Source organism: Chlorocebus sabaeus, chromosome 12 (genome assembly GCF_047675955.1).
Source record: "Chlorocebus sabaeus isolate Y175 chromosome 12, mChlSab1.0.hap1, whole genome shotgun sequence".
In the NCBI taxonomy this organism is placed as follows: Eukaryota; Metazoa; Chordata; class Mammalia; order Primates; family Cercopithecidae; genus Chlorocebus; species Chlorocebus sabaeus.
The window spans coordinates 44,622,941-44,640,390 of NC_132915.1; the positions used below are offsets into that span (position 1 = coordinate 44,622,941).

General features: G+C 45.1%; 1 protein-coding gene across 4 annotated transcripts in view; it reads right to left on the reverse strand.

The window, feature by feature from the left end:
- The window catches only part of TTC39B (tetratricopeptide repeat domain 39B), a 145,020-nt gene extending 134,782 nt beyond the window's left edge, over window positions 1-10,238 (reverse strand). Inside the window, exon 1 of one of the 4 annotated variants that reach the window (XR_012094794.1) lies at window positions 9,603-10,238. Coding sequence is in view for 1 of the 4 variants with exons in the window: in XM_007969198.3 (XP_007967389.1) it covers window positions 9,603-9,842 (240 nt within the window). In the remaining 3 variants the exon portion in view is untranslated. Of the gene's footprint in view, window positions 1-8,917; window positions 9,080-9,388; window positions 9,565-9,602 lie in introns of those variants that run through there. The other 3 variants (XM_007969198.3, XM_037998375.2, XM_073021617.1) reach the window with 3 other exon arrangements.
- Window positions 10,239-17,450: the final 7,212 nt, after the last annotated feature.

The following is a 17,450-nucleotide window of genomic DNA, read 5'->3' on the forward strand; positions in this document are numbered from 1 at the left end:
TGTTGGCCAGGCTGGTCTCAAACTTCTGATCTCAGGTGATACCCCCACCGCCTCGGCCTCCCAAAGTGCTGGGATTGCAAGCATGAGCCACTGCGCCTGGCCAAAAGCTAATTTTTTTGAAAGGCAGGGCCAGGCATGGTGGCTCATACCTGTAGTCTCAGCACTTTGGGAGGCCAAGGCTGGGGGATCACGTGAGCCCACGGGCTTTAGATCAGCTTGGGGAATACAGCAAGATCCCATCTCTATGGAAAAACACTGGTTGGGCATGGTGTTATGTGCTGTAGTCCCAGCTCCTGGGGGAGGAGGGAGTAGGTGAGGGAGGCGGGGCATTAAGGCAAGAGATCCCTTGAGCCCAGGGGGTCAAGTCTGCAGTAAGCCATGATCACACCACTCTAATCTAGCCTACGTGACAGAGTGAGACCCTGTCTCTTTAAGGAAAAAAAAAAAAAAGAAAAAAGAAAAGCCAAACTCTGTAACTAAGCATTCAAGGCCAGATTCTGATCAATCTGGCTGGAACACACTCACAGCAGCTCTCCCGCCTTAATCACTTCAAGTGGGCATAAACTGTGCTCCAACCACATGGCCTCCATCCTACTTCACCACGCCTGAGGAGCGCAGGTCCCCTGCTGTTCCCTCGGCCTGAAGGAATGAGGGGTGATCTGCTCCCTCGCTGCCTGCTGAAATTCCACCTCATGAAGTCCAGGTCGAATGTCACCTTCTAGAAGACACATGTCAAAAACTCAAAGGAACTTTTACAGACAGATCATCAGTTTCAACTCCTTCATGTTGCCTATGAGGAAAACAAGGCTCAAGAACGTTAAGGGACTTGCTCTAAGTCACACAGCTAGTCGGTAAAGACTTGGTCTGGAAAGAAGTCAGCAGGTGGGGTGGGCAGCAGGCAGGAGAATATCCAGGTCAACCGCCTCTTCTCCTCTTCTCCTTAGAGCACAGGCCACTTGAATCCTCTCTAGACTCTGCCCTGCACTCCAGGTTACAGCTGTCTGTGTCCACATTTCTGATTGTCTTTTTCAGAGAGGTCCAAACCATATCTTACCCATCATGTGACCTTAATACTTAGGTACGCTTGGGCCTTCAGTGAGTCCCAATAGTCATTCAACAGACAAAACACCAGCCTCCACCACTATGGGCTTCTCTACCTCCAATAAGCCTCCACGCCTTGCCAGGGAGCCACCTAAAGTACTGCTCACTCCCCACCACTCCTCACTGAAACCCACAGACACACACCATAATCTCCACAATCTGACATGAAAGTCTCTGAACGGCCCTTCTTACCTGTGATAGTTAATTTTAGGTGTCAAGTTGACTGGATTAAGGGATAACCAGATAGAGAGAACAGGTAAAGTTTTTATTTCTGGGTCTGTCTGGGAGAGTGTTTCCAGAAGAGACTGGCATTTGAATCCATGAACACAGTAAGGAAGACCTACCCTCACCCAAAGTGTTGGGCACCATCCACTCAGCTGAGGACCCAGACAGAACAAGAAAACAAAGGAAAGTCAAATTTGCTTGTTCCCTCTTCTGGAGCTGGGAAGTCCTTTTTCTCCTTCTCTTGGACATGAGAACTCAAGGTTCTCCAGCATTCGGTCTCCAGAACTTGCACCTGCAGTCCCCCAGGTTCTCAAGCCTTCATCCTCAGACTGAGTTATACCATCAGCTTCCATGGTTTTGAGGCCTCTGGGCTTGGACTGAGCCACACTACCAGCCGCTGCAGCTCTCCAGCTTGCAGACAGCATATGGCAGGGCTTCTCAGGCTCCATAATTCTCTAAGTCCATTTTCATACTGCTATGAAGAAATACCCAAGACTGGGTAATTTATCTCCATTTCTCTGGAGAACTCTAACCAAGTACCCCTCCAGCCTTGTTTCCTGACACTCCACCTGTCCAGAGCACCACAGGCTCTTCCTCACCTCTGCAACTTATCCCACTATTCCCTCTCCTGGAAGACACTTCAAGAGCTCCCTCTCCCCACATCACTTCTCCATGGCTAACCCCTACACATTCTTCATGACTCAGAATGTCTAAGAAATGACCTCCTCCAGGAAACCATTCCTGACTACCCTCTCTCCCAGGTGAGGTGCCCTCCTCTGTGCTCCCAAAGTACCCTGGCATCCCTCCTCCACCAGGTGGTTCTCAGCACACACATGCCCCACTCTCCACTAGACCATAGCCTGAGGCAGGAGTTGCATTTGCTTCTCCAGCACCTAACACAATACTCAACACATTAAGTCAGACTGAAAAATTGTCACTCACTAGTTACCTTCAGATCCAACAAACATACAGTGTATCATTTCACCAAAATATTTTAAAATATGTAGACCCTATGAATATGACAGCATAATATCAGCAATACCAAGGGGACACGTCACAGTGAAAAGCTTTACTACACACCTAGTCTTTAAATAAAGAGCTTAAGATGCATGATGGCATTAGGAACTGCCAGGCACTCCCCACTTCAGGAGTCCCTTTAGAGAGGTGTGATGACATCAACAATATGGCAGCTGGCCATGGTGGCTCTGGGTATAAACGGACTTGGTGCATCAGGAGGGAGCACAGATCCACGAAGTACAGGGGGAGAAGAGGAGAGTGCTGACTAAGGTGGTGCCCAACAGGAGGCTGGAAAAAGGAAAATCCCTCCCCCCCAGGAAGCCTCAAAAGCACCCACAGGAGTCCCCAGGTACTTATCTTTGGGAAGTGAATACAAAGTAACTTCAGGAGACTCTGCCTGAGATGCTACTGGGGCACCCAAGACTGGAGATTGGTGGGCTGTCAACAGATGGCTAGATGGAAACTCTGAGCCTCACTGAACTCACAGTATCAGATTCACACTGGATGATTAGTAACAGCACCCATGGGCAGGGAACTGAGATAAGGCGGCAAGCAGCTAGCACAGGAAGAACTGATACTAGCCTGCAGAAGCATATGTGTTACCCAGACTTGAAGCGAAGGAAGTGGGTATCCAGGTAAAGAGGGGGGACAGGAGAAAATGAGGAAAAGTTTCACTAGAAAAACAGCTGTCAAAAAACAGATAGGGTTTCAAAAGAGACTCAAATTGAACATTTCAGGAAACATTTCAGGAAAATGTCTGTTTGTTAACCTGAGCTGGAGTTGGGACTGACGGAAAAGTGATGCTGCTTCCTTCCACTAACCAGCATAACTAATTTACAAACACCCTTTCTTAACTCTGCCCAAATGCTTACCCTCATTAACAAATGGCCCACGCTCCGCAATCAGAACATTCAGTGAGCCATAGGGATTAGTTTCATCTGCTTGTTGTCCTGCCCCATCTTCTACCCACCTGAAAGGAGACAGGCATGAACTCTACTCCTCCTCCTCAGGCGACAGCACCCCCCACCCAGCCACACAAGGAACCCAGAATTATTACTCAATGGCTCCTCCCTCACTGCACCACTGACCATCAAACTGGGGGACAGGCCACCAAGCCAAGTCCTCTTTCATGTTTTGAGAAATCCTTCAACTCTGGCCTCTTCTGTCCAGTGCCACAGCGTCTACTCTACTTCCTTACTCATCATCTTCCACACTCACTGTTGCAACAGCTTTTTGTCCTCCTGCTACCTCCACATCCTGGCTGCATCCACTTCACCAGATTTATCTTCCTAAAATCAGCAATCTTACCACAATTGCCTCGTCAAAAACCTTCCATGTGGCCGGTTGCAGTGGCTCACGCCTGTAATCCCAGCACTTTGGGAGGCCAAGGCAGGTGGATCACGCTGAGGTCAGGAGTTTGAGAGCAGCCTGGCCAACATGGCGAAACCCCGTCGCTACTAAAAATACAAAAATTAGCTGCGCGTGGTAGCGGGCGCCTGTAATCCCAACTACTCAGGAGGCTGAGGTGGGAGAATCGGTTGAACCTGGGCCATGGGGGCAGAGGTTGCAGTGAGCTGAGATCCCACCACTTCACTCCAGCCTGGGCGAAAGAGTAAAACTCCGTCTCAAAAAAAGAAAAAAAAAGAAAAAAAACCCTTCCAGGTTCCCATTTTTTAGGAGATATAACCCAAACTCCTTAGCATGACACTCAGGATACAATGACTCATGATCCAACCTAGCCTTTTTGGTTTCTGCCCTCGACACTCTCCTTCCCACTGGACCAAGTGCTCTCTTATTCCCGCCCATCTCAACTTCCCCCAAGGCCTTCCCACTGGGGGGCCCAACACAATCCCGCTTGCCCTTTGAAACCTAGTTCAAATACCATCTCTCCTTTCAAGTCTTTGCTGGCCCCTAAACACGGGAAGCCAATCATCTCTGTTTGTACCTGTTGTCTTGGTGCAATTACTGAAAGCACACATTTACTCAGAGTGCCCTGCTTTCAATGATAAATTATATGACCTTCCGACCTAAAACCTACCCTGACCCAAAGACAGAAATAGTACAGTGACTTGTGTTCAGTGTTTTGCTTGACGTTGTGCTCCTCAAGGGTAATAACTGTCTTGTTTTAGTGTGTATATCCAGTATTTAAAGAGTGTTCAATGAACATTGGTGGAAAGAAAGAATAAATCTCAGCTGGGAGCAGTGGCGCACACGTGTAATCCCAGCACTCTGGAAGGCCCAAGAGGAGTGATCACCTGAGGTCAGGAGTTTGAGACCAGCCTGACCAACATGGAGAAACCCCATCTCTACTAAAAATAAAAAAAATTGGATGGGCGTGGTGGTACATGCCTGTAATCCCAGCTACTCGGGAGGTGGAGGCAGGAGAATTGCTGGAATCCAGGAGGCAGAAACTGCAGTGAGCCGAGATCACGCCATTGCACTCCAGCCTAGATGACAAGAGCAAAACTCCATCCCCCACCATAAAAAAAAAAAAAAAAAAAAAAAAGTTTAAAAAGCTATGAACATTTGGCCGGGCACAGTGGCTCATGCCTGTAATCCCAGCACTTTGGGAGGCCAAGGCGGCCAGATCACGAGGTCAAGAGATCGAGACCATCCTGGCCAACATGGGGAAACTCCATCTCTACTAAAAATACAAAAATTAGCTGGACATGGTGGCATGCGCCTGTAATCCCAGCTACTCGGGAGGCTGAGACATGAGAATTGCTTCAACCTGGGAGGCGGAGGTTGCAGTGAGCCGAGATCGCACCACTGCACTCCAGCCTGGGCAACAGAGTGAGACTCCATCTCAAAAAAAAAAAAAAAAAGCTATGAACATTTAACCTTATAACTGTATTTGCTGAGTAACTTTTAATATAACGTTAAATATAATGCATCAAATTATATATGTAAATTACCAATTTCTATAACTACATAATAGCAATGTAATCAACTTTTCAAAAAACATTCAAAACTGTTATTTTCCAACAAAAGTAAAACTATTGAAAAAATTATTTTCTGAAAAGTGATTTTTCTTGTTTTCTTTGGAAACAGGGTCTGTCACCCAGGCTGGAGTACAGTGGCATGATCAGAGCTCACTGAAGCCTCAACCTCCTGGGCTCAAGTGATCCTCCCACCTCATCCTCCAGAATAACTTGGGACTACAGGCAGGCACCACCATGCCCAGCTAACTATTCATATTTTTATTTTTGTAGAGACAAGGTCTCACGGGCTGAAAAGTGATTTTTAGTAAACTTTTATTTCATATGAGAAAAAAAATTTTCTTTTTTCTCAGACAGAGTTTCACTCTTCTTGCCCCGGCTGGAGTACGATGGCGCGATCTCAGCTCATACAACCTCTGCCTCTTGGGTTCAAGCGATTCTCCTTCCTCAGCCTCCCAAGTAGCTGAGATTACAGGCGCCCGCCACTACACCCAGCTAATATTTTGTTATTTTTAGTAGAGACGGGGTTTCACCATGTTGGCCAGGCTGATCTCGAACTCCTGACCTCAGGAGATACACCCGCCTCGGCCTCCCAAAGTGCTGGGATTACAGGCATGAGCCACTGCGCCAGGCCTCATATGAGAAAATTTTTAACTTAATTAGCTGCTAGATATTCATCATTGGTGAGTTGAATAACCTTAATTGAATTAAATAATAAAACAAAAATGATTTTCATTCAATTCTTAAATCCTTATATTTCAGGGCCAAATATAAGCAAGCCACAAGGCACCCAATAGTAGCCCATAAGTATGTGAAGGTAACCAACCAAGATGACTTCAAGATCAAGCAACTGACAAGACAGAAAGTCCTCCAATCCCAGCCATCTCTATGTAATAAATTTGTTGGATTGACCTTGAATATATTCTGTACATCTTCCATGAACTCATTATCAATGTTGCTAGTGCAATACGCAAGAAAACCCAATGAGAGAAATTCAAATATTAAGAAATAAGCTTTTGGCCGGGTGCCGGTGGCTCACGCCTGTAATCCCTGCACTTTGGGAGGCCGAGGCGGGCGGATCACGAGGTCAGGAGATCGAGACCATCCTGGCTAACACGGTGAAACCCCGTCTCTACTAAAATACAAAAAAAAATTAGCCGGGCACGGTGGCGGGCGCCTGTAGTCCCAGCTACTCGGGAGGCTGAGGCAGGAGAATGGCACGAACCTGGGAGCGGAGCTTGCAGTGAGCCGAGATGGTGCCACTGCACTCCAGCCTGGGCGACAGAGTGAAGACTCCGCCTCAAAAAAAAAAAAAAAAAAGAAATAAGCTTTTGCTGATTGAGCTTTAAAGGGCCACACACCATCATAATATCTAAGATGCTTGTGCTCCCCAGTAACCAGTTTTTGCCTCCAACGAGGATGCAAGTCCTAACTTCTATGCTCCCAAATTTATCATACTAGCACCTAAAAAACACAAATTTAAAAATCAGTTTACCCAAGAAAACCTCCATCCTACAGCTACCATGAGAGCTTCTCTACCATCATCATTCATTCACTGGGTACTTTTAAAGAAAAAGATTTCCATATAATTAGCCCTTCCCCCAAAAGAATCTTCCTCTCCTCCAACCTCCCCCTCATCCCCCTACCCCCATCTCAAGAAAAGCCTAGATCTTTAGAGCTAGAAGAACACTTAGGGCTAATCCAGCCCCTCCTTCTTCAGATAAGGAGATAAGGGAACTGAAAGAGCCCTCTGAAGTTGACAGACTTGATCAATCAAGGTCAACAGTCATGGGAAGGACCCTGTCTGTCTTGTTCACTGTTGTACCTCCAGGCTATTATAGGGCTTGGCACCTAGTCAGCTGTTTACACACATAAGTGATGAACAAAGGGAAGAACCAGGTTACCTAAAACCTAGCCTGGTACTTTTCCAACTATATCACTTTGTCCCTTTTTTTTTTTTTTGAGACAGAGTCTTGCTCTGTCACCCAGGCTAGAGTGCAGTGGCACAATCTTGGCTCACTGCAAGCTCTGCCTCCCGGGTTCATGCCATTCTCCTGCCTCAGCCTCCCCAGTAGCTGGGACTACAGGTGCCCGCCACCATGCCTGGTTAATTTTTTTGTATTTTTAGTAGAGACGGGGTTTTATTGTGTTAGCCAGGATGGTCTCGATCTCCTGACCTCATGATCCGCCCGCCTCGGTCTTCCAAAGTACGTTGTCCCTCTTAACTTCCCCAGAATATCAAATAATGGCCATAAAAACTATCAATATCAAATATGGCCACAGAGACTATCAGACTCTTCTTAATACGTGAAAAGCTTCCTAGCTGAAATAAGCTATTTGCATACCCAGTAAAATTGAAGAACAGGGTCTTAAGAACTCGAGGTTAGAGTTCTTCAAGCCCATTTACAGTAAGGGACATTCTACAAATAAGTCAAGGGTATCCAGTCTACAATACACTACTTCCTACTTGCTTACACTTATTAGAGCTCCTTTTTAGAGTTCTGTACACAGGTCGTATCTTCCTAATCAGACTAAGAACCGTAAAGAGGCAAAACTATGTCTTCTTTAAGGCACATACCAAGTTTGAGCACAAAGTGCTCAATAAATGCTTGCTCAATAAATGCTTGCTCAGTTTATAGCAATGGAAGTGGTACACTGTGAGGGACAAAAGTACATTTGGCATGAACAAAGAATTCTATTTGTATTTTGCTCATCAACTAGGACTAGTACAGTACCTAGCATGTAACAGAAGCCTAATAATGAATGAAGAAAAATAAATGAATGATATGGCAAAAACTGAGATGTTATTAAGCAACATCTTTTCTGAAGTCTTTCATTCATTCAACAAATATTTATTTACCAAGTATCTGTGTGCCAGGTTCTCTGCTACTCTGAAACTTCCACAGAGTTTCACTCACAGAAACCTAACTTCCCTCCGCACCAGCTAATGCATCTCAACGCAACCGTTCATCTAGTGGGCAGTGCGCATAGCTGGGGTGACCATTTGTCAAAGTATGTCCGAAACAGTCCCAGTTTACACCTATTATCCCAGTGTTAATTAATAATAGCACTGCTCAACAATGCCCTGATCTAGAGAATTACATGGCCCTAAGCACAGCAAATCTCCCACAAACAGAACAGGATTCAAATATTTCACTCTACAGTCTTGGGACCCTCAATGCAAGGGACAGGCTGTAAGCAAGGGTTTGGACAGCCCGGCTTGCTCTCTTGTCTCTCTGTCATGTAAAGGAGCTGTAGTTCAGTTTTTGTTTTGTTTATTTTAAGGCCCACATTTAAAGTATAGTATTCCTTGTCAGGAGATTCCTGGCATTAAAGAAATGGACGGGAATCTTAACCGCCTCCTCCAGATCATCCACTATTGCATCATTTGAAACCAAAGCCTTCTAAAGGCAGCGACTCGTACAATTCAAGTCAGGTAAGATGGCAGCAACAGCAGCTGTGGGTGCTGGCTGCTGCTGGAGCCTCGGTCTCAACTTCAAGAGCAGGGAGAGCGCTGTCTCTGGAGTTGCCAGGTGCTGAAAGGAACAGTCAATAAATCAACAGGTCCGGCGCGCTTGCCCCGGGGTGCTCAGGCCCGGATGCGCCACGACTGGAGGAAGTGGCTAATTACTCACAGTTGAAACCAAAGGAGGCCGGAGCCGGTTCTCAAAGCGGTTTCCCTCTGAGGACCTGCTATGGGAAATGTCCGGGCCCGGTGGAGCCAGAGAGAAGCACCACAGCCTGGGCTGCGGCTCCGGCCCTCCAGCCCCAGCCCCTGGCAGCCCTGCCCTGCTTTCGCGGCAGGTACCCCTCTACTTATTCTTCCTCCGGCTGCCCCCTCTTTTCATCAATCGTAAGCCTTTCGCTTCTGCCACCAGGAAACTTCCATAGAAGGTGAGATTCCCAGGTCGAGGGATGATTCCACGAACAGCCAGAGGTCTAGTGCCGGCACTTCAGGGTCAGACTAAGTAAAGCCCAGGCATCGCTGGGCCGGCTCGGAACAACTCAGAGCTGCGGGTCCTACGCTCCCGCGCCCTCACGCCCATCCAAGTGCCGGCAGGAGGTGGGTCCTCCATCCCCACGACCCACCGGCCGGCGCCCCGAACCTCGGCAGTGCGTCCGCTCGGCGCGCCGCAGGGACCCTCCTAGCTCCAGCCGGGACAGACCTCCAAGGCCGGGCGCCCCCACCCGGAGCCCGCCTGCCGCAGAAAGGGGACCAAGGGGGCGGGGCCTCGGCCGTCCCAGCCGGGCTCACTCTTCTCTCCAGGACTCCTGTCCAGGGTTTCAGGGGCCGGGCCCGCAATCCCCATCGGCCCGTACCTCGTCCGCTTCCAGCTCCGCTCGGCTGCCTACGAGCGCCATGTTCCTCCTCCGGCTGCTGCCACCCAAAAACCAAGCAGAGAACTCAGAGCCGACTCCTGCTCTCGGCTCTGGGCTCAGCCCAGCACAAGGGAGGGAGAAAGGGGACTGCCCGGCGCTCCCTCCCCGTCTCGGGCGGGGCCTGAGTGCAGCTACTCGATTTCCCCGCCCCCGGAGCCGGCAGGCCCACACCGCATCCATTTCCTCCCTGGACGCCGCGCCGCTGGCCGGGCCACTTGCCCGGCCCCCCGCAGGCTCGCCCCGCCCGCCCACATGGGCGGAGTCACCTCCCAGATAAAGTTTCCCGGTCTGGCACGCCCTCCGGGAGGGTTTCCCAAGGGTTACCTGCCGCTTGTGCTCTGAGGTGGCTGGGCACACCTGGAAAGAAGCTAGAGAGCGCGGGGATGACGAAGCCAAGGTCAAAGCAGCGCCCCACCTGGGGTCCGTGGAAGCATCCACCTGGCCCTTGGTCCGGTTCCAGTCCTTTTTCCTCTCCAGGTGGCCACCGCATCTCGCAGATGGTGTGGCCTGAGGGCAGCCTTGGGTCACGGTCACTGGTCCCTGAGAGGCTTCTGACACACCACCCGCCTGTACAGTAGGTGGAAGGACTGTTTGCTTCTGTGTTCAAAAAATTAAAAAAACGCGGGACAGAGATTTATACATCTTGGAACTCCTCTACCTCCCCCGACCCGGACTGTGTATTCTCTCCATAGCATCCTGTAGTTTGTAACTCCAAACATAGTTGTGTAATTCGTGCTTGAACTATAAAATCCATGAAGGTAGAATGCTATCTGTGCTCTTCAAGACTGTATCCCCAACACCTAGGACAGTGTCTTGCACATAGTAGGTGCTCAACATATTTGTTGGCTGAGTTTAAAAATTGAACCTTGCTTCTGACATGTAAAATAACTGGAAAATGAAAAGCTAGATCTTTAAGAATTTGGGAGAGGTCAGATTTACTTTACATACGGAAAAATGCACCAAGTTAAATGTGTAATTCAATGACAAGTGTTTACAAAACATCCCAATCATAATATAGAACATCCTGAAAAGTTTTCTGTGACCCTTTGCTGTCAACTTCCTACCTCCACTCCCTAGCCTCTGTCAGTCACTGATCTGCTATCAACATTGATTTGCCTTTTCTAGAATTTCATATAAATTTAATTAGAGCATGTGGTCTTTCATGTCTGGCTCATGAAAGGCTATTTAATAGTCATCCAGTGATAACTGTAAAAACAGCTAATAGTTATTGAGTCCTTACTATGTGCCAGGACTCTACTGAACCTCTCGCATATAGTATTTCATTTATTCTTCATAACCCCATAAAGTAGGCTGCTGTTCTCATTCAGATGAGTAAACTGAGGCTCAGAGAGTTCAAGTAATATACCTGAGGCCAGACAGCAGTTAAGTAAGTAGGGATGCCAGAATCTGAACCCCAGCAGTCTGACTCTAGGGCCTAACTGATAACCATTGCTTTGTACTGTACTGGCTCTAGTCACCCTCCTTCTCTTTCTTTCTGTGTCAGTAAAGCAGTTGCCTGTACAAGTCCATTACATACATTTTCAGTGAGTCACTTTGCATCCTAATACTTGCTGTACAATTTTAATGGCTTGGCATGTACTTTTATACTAGAATAATAAAATGGTTTCTACACCAGAAACATTGAAAAAATGGGTTAGATCATGTGGTGGTTGCTCAACTCTCTGAATTGTCTAAAAATCCTTCAATTGTATACTTACAATGGGTGAAACTTGTGATTATGTAAATTATATCTTAGTGAAACTGTTTTTAAAAAACTAGTTGACACAGGCTAGGTGTGGTGGCTCACACCTGTATGGGATTATAGTACTGGGAGACTGAGGAAGGAGGCTAGCTTGAATTTAGGAGTTCAAGACTAGTCTGAGCAACATAGCAACATAGCAAGACCCCATTTCTAAATAATAATACTTTTTTTTTTTTTTTTTTGAGAGACAGAGTTTCACTTTCGTCGCCCAGGCTGGAGTGCAATGACTCGATCTTGGCTCACTGCAACCTCTGACTCCCTGGTTCCTACGAATCTGTAAATTGCTTAGAAGTAGGCACTATCTTATTCATCAGTGCAGATACTCAGTAAAAAAGCTCCGGGCGCAGTGACTTATGCCTGTAATCCCAACACTTTGGGAGGCCGAGGCAAGCGGATCACGAGGTCAGGAGATCGAGACCAGCCTTACCAACATGGTGAAACCCCATCTCTACTAAAAATACAAAAATTAGCTGGGCATGGTGGTATGTGCCTGTAATCCTAGCTACTGAGGAGGCTGAGGCAAGAGAATTGCTTGAACCCGGAAGGCGGAGGTTGCAGTGAGCCGAGATCGCACCATTGCACTCCAACCTGGCGAAAAGAGTGAAACTATGTCTAAAATAATAATAATACTTTTATTATTTAGAACACATGCTCTGAACACTTAGAATCAGATGAGCTAGAAGAGACATAAGAGTTTAATTCCAATACCCTTGAAAGTTTCCAGTCCTTCCCAGACCCCTCAACCCACTCCTACCTCCTCCTATGTTTCACTTTCTGAGGTTAGAATTCCTGTCCAGGTCCAGATTCTACTCTGTATTACTCATGCATGGTTCTGTTTTTCAAAGTTCATTTGTTCCTAAATTGATAGCACATCTTTTTGACATGAAGCCATCTCGTTGGTAGCTTATTCTCCCATATGCTGTTATTCTACCTTTGGAATTTCAACTCTTCAAATTCTGAAGAGATCCAAACAAACTTGGCTCGAATTAGTGACAGAATTATGTTATAATGAGAATCAAGTGTAATTTTTCAAAAATCTATACTTATAATTGAAGCTTGACTGGTGTTTTTGTTGTTGAATTTTTTAGATATCAGGGATCAAATCTGAAGCCCTGTATGTTTTAAATTCATGGCAGGAGATGAGCAACATTCATGTTTCAATTCAAACACTGAATGAATAAATGTGTTCTGGCCACTGGAATGTCTAATCAAATTTGCTTTGCTCAGGGCAGCTGTCAACTTTCTTTGCCCATACATGTGTGATTTTATTATGAATCACAAATATAAAACACTTTTTCTTCAAAGAACAATTAGAATGGATTTGTTTTTACACAGAATTCCCCTTGCGAGTTTGCTGATAATGTTATACTCTAGCAGTCAGGTGAGATTACTCAGATATTCCATATCCCAAAAGTAATTAGCATAAAGATCAAGCAAGAGGGTATCTGAATCATTTCATTTTGAAGCCACACCTACCAGGAGCTGTTTGGGTTTCAAAATAAATCTAATATTGTAAACAATCTAATCTTTAGTATTAGATTATTACCTTTAGCTGATAGTTTTTTGCTGGTACTTGATTTAAATGAAAATTGAATCTTCATGCTTTGCATGGTAGGAGAAGCTCAAATCCATGAAATAAGTGCTCATTGTAAATCATGTGTTTGTCAATGGCTTTGTCTCACATTCATGTCTTAGCTCTTCAAGGAAAACTTCCCCTTCTAAAACAGCCCCTCTCTCTCAGTCACACTCTACCACATCCTCCTGCTGTATGTATAGCACTGTTCACTACTTGGAACTCTCTTGTTCGTTTGTTTACTGGTTTATGTGTATGTCCCTCAACAACAGCACCCCACACACACTATAATATAAGCTCCATGAGGGAAGGAACCTTGTGTTTTGTGTCTACAGCTAAAACCCCAATGCCCAACACATAATGACTACTTAATAAATGGCTATTGAGTGAATGAATGAAAGTAGAAAAAGTTCATAGTACATTAAGCATTATTGTTTAGACCTAACAGTCTATGTTTTAGCATAATCCAGTAATAATGAGGGAGATTTAAAGAATGCAAATCATGTATAGTTTAAAATGTAAATTGTTTCCTAGGGTAATGTACCAGGCATGAGGATTATCTTTAAAGCCTCCTTGGTTTTTCAAAATTACATAAGAGCTAAGCACTTAGAGGTCCCTCAGTGACCTAAAGAGGAGTAATTCACCTCCCTGGGAGAGGTTTCAATGCTAAGGAGAAAAACCTCATCATTTAGTGGAAGCTGAAATCTTCCCTTCAGAATATCCTTTTCCCAGGCACTTGGGGCTGGGTAAACATTTATTTTGACCCACTTGTTAGTTGTTTGTTAACTTTTTTGAGAGAGAGAGAGAGATATATATATACACACACACACACACACATCAAAATATAAATTTTATATATATAATCTTTCCAATTGCCTTCCTGTTGATTTTCATATCATCTTTAAATTTGATTAATATCATTTCTTCAGACAAAGAAAGTAAAACCCAAAGAAGACAGCAACAACATGAAGAGTAACTTTGGCAATATGCAATCTCAGGGCAGAGTGTCAAAGATTTAAAAACAAGACCAAGCAGGTATGGAGGTACACCAGTAGTCCCAGCTACTCTGGAGGCTAAGGCATGAGGAGGATAACTTGAGTCCAAGAGTTTGAGTCCAGCCTGGGCAACATATCAAGACACTTATCTGAAAGGAAGAATGAAAAATTGAAAGAAAGAAAGACAGAGAGAAGGGGAGGAAGAAAGAGAGAGAAAGAGGAGATAGAGGAAAGAAAGAAGAGAGAAAGAGAGAGAGACAAAAGAAAAGCAATATCAATAAGAATAAACAGGTAATTGGCAGCTTGTTGCCACCTGCTGCTCATTCTCCCATAGCTCCATCCATAGGAGCACCTGCCTCGCTAAAAGACTACATTTCTAAGGACTTCTTTGCAATTAGGAATGGCCAGTGTAACTAAATTCTGGCCAATGAAATTCATTTGACATCCAGGAAGGCATTTGAAGGAAAATGACTCAACTAGGGCATGTGCCATTTTGCCATTATTCCAGTGAATATATGAATAATAAGAAAGCAAAACAGCCTTATTACTGACATTAAGAAAGTTGCAGTGCTCTGATCTAACCAGCCACAACATTTTCTTAACCCAAAGCCTAATCCAGAGCAAAGCCTTAACTCTTCAATTCTATAAAGGCTGAGAGAGGTGAGAAGGCTGTAGAAGAAAAGTTGCAAGCTAGCAGAAGTTGGTTCATGATGTTTAAGGAAAGAAGCCATCTCTAAAACATAAAAGTACAAGGTGAGGCAGTGAGTACTGATGAGGAAGCTGCAGCAAGTTATACAAAAGATCTAGCTCAGATCATTGATGAAGGTGGCTACACTAAACAAAAGATTTTCAGTGTAGACAAAACAGCCTTCTATTGGAAGAAGATGCCATATAGAATTTTCATGGCTAGAGAGAAGTCAATGCCTGGTTTCAAAGCTTCAAAGAACAGGTTGACTCTCTCATTAGAGGCTAATGCAACTGATGACTTTAAATTGAAGCCAATGCTTATTTACCATTCAAAAAATACCAAGTCCCTGCCGGGCACAGTGGCTCATGCCTGTAATCCCAGCACTTCGGAAGGCCAAGGCAGGCGGATCATGAGGTCAAGAAATTGAGACCATCCTAGCCAACATGGTGAATTCCTGTTTCTACTAAAAATACAAAAATTAGCTGAGGGTGGTGGCATGTGCCCGTAGTCCCAGCTACTCAGGAGGCTGAGGCAGGAGAATTGCTTGAACCCGGGAGGTGGCAGTTACAGTGAGCCGAGATCGTGCCACTGCACTCCACCCTGGCGACAGACAGAGTGAGACTCCATCTCAAAAACAACAACAACAACAACAACAACAACAACAAAAACCCAGGGCCCTTAAGAATTATGTTAAATCTATTCTTCCAGTGCTCTATAAATGAAACAACAAAACTTGGATGATGGCACATCTGTTTACAGAATTGTTTACTGAATATTTTAAGATCACTGTTGAGACCTACTGCTCAGAAAAAAAAAAAAAGATTCATTTCAAAACATTGCTCATTGACAATGCACCTAGTTACCCAAGAATTCTGATGGAGATGTACAAGGAAATTAATGTTGTTTTCATGCCCACTAACAAAAAAAATCCATTCTGCGGTCCATGAATCAAGGTGTAATTTTGACTTCCAACACTTAGTACTTAAGAAATACATTTCATAAGGCTATAGGTGCCATATATAGTAATTCCTCTGATGGATCTGGTAAAGGTATATTGAAAACCCATAAAGGATTCACTATCCTAGATGCCATTAAGAATATTTGTGATTCATAGGAGGAGGTCAAAATATCAACATTAACAGGAGTTTAGAAGAAGTTGACTCCAGTCCTCATAGATGACTTTGAGGGGTTCAAGATTTCAGTGGAGGAAGTCACTGCAGATGTGGGAGAAATGGCAAGAGAAGTAGAATCAGAGGTGGAACCTGAAGATGTGAGTAAATTTCTACACTTTCATGATGAAAATTGAATGGATGAGGAGGTGTTTTGTTTTGTTTTGGTTTTTTTGGTTGATTTTGTTGTTTTGTTTTAGAGATAGGGTCTCAGTCACCTAGGCTGGAGTACAGCAGCATAATCATAGCTCACTACAGGCTCAAATTCCTGGGCTCTAACAATCCTCCCTTCCCAAGGTAGCTAGGACAACCAGCAAGCACCACCACCACACCCAAGTAATTTTTTTCCTGTAGAGGTGAGATCTCACTATGTTGCCCAGACCAGTCTTAACCTCCTGACTTTAAGCAGTTCTCCTCTGTTTTAGTCCACTTTCACACTGCTGTAATGACACGCCAGAGACTAGGTAATTTATGAAGGAAAGAGGTTTGACTCACAGTTCTGCATGGTTGGGAAGGCCTCAGGAAACTTACAATCACGGCAGAAGGGGAAGCAAGCACATCTTACACGGCAGCAGGCAAGACAGTGAGTGTGTGTAGGAAGAGGAACAGTCAAACACTTGTAAAACCATCAGATCTTGTGAGAACTAACTCACTGTCACAAGAACAGCATGGGGAAACCTCCCTCATGATCCAGTCATGTCCCACCAGGTCCCTCCCTCAACATGTGGGGATTATGGGGATTACAATTTGAGATGAGATTTGGGTGGGGACACAGAGCCAAACCATATCATCCTTTGTCAGCCACCCAAAGCACTGGGATTACAGGTGTGAGCCACCATGCCTAACCTGGAATTGTTTCTTATGGATGAGCAAAGACAGTGTTTTCTTGAGATGAATATACTCAGTATACTTTGAAATGACATCAAAGAATTTAGAATATTACATCAACTTAGTTGATAAAGCAACAGGGTTTAGGAGGATTGCCTGCCATTTTGAAAGAAGTTCTGTGGGTAAAATGCTATCAAACAGCATGGTATGCTACAGAGAAATCTTTCTTAAAGAGTTAACTGATGCCAGGCGTGGTGGCTCACACTTGTAATCCCAGCAATTTGGGAGGCTGAGGTGAGCAGATCACATGAGGTCAGGAGTTCAAGACCAGCCTGGCCAACATGGTGAAACCCTGTCTCTACTAAAAATACAAAAAATTAGCCAGGCGTGATGATGCGTGCCTGTAATCCCAATCCCAGCTACTTGGGAGGCTGAGGCAGAAAAATCACTTGAACTCAGCAGGTAGAGGTTGCAATGAGCCAAGAGTGCACCATTGCACTCCAGCCTGGGCAACAAGAGCAAAACTCCACCTCAAAAAAAAAAAAAAGTTAACTGGTATAGCAGATTTCATTGTTGTCTTATTTTACTAAGTTACTGTAGCCTCCCCAGCCTTCAGCAATGACCATCCTGACTAGTCAACAGCCATCAACAACAGGGAAAGTTCTTCCACGAGCAAAAAGATTACAAGTCACTGAAGGCTCAGATGATTGTTAGCACTGTTTAACAATAAAGTATTTTTCAATGAAGGTACATACGTTTTTAAGACATAAATG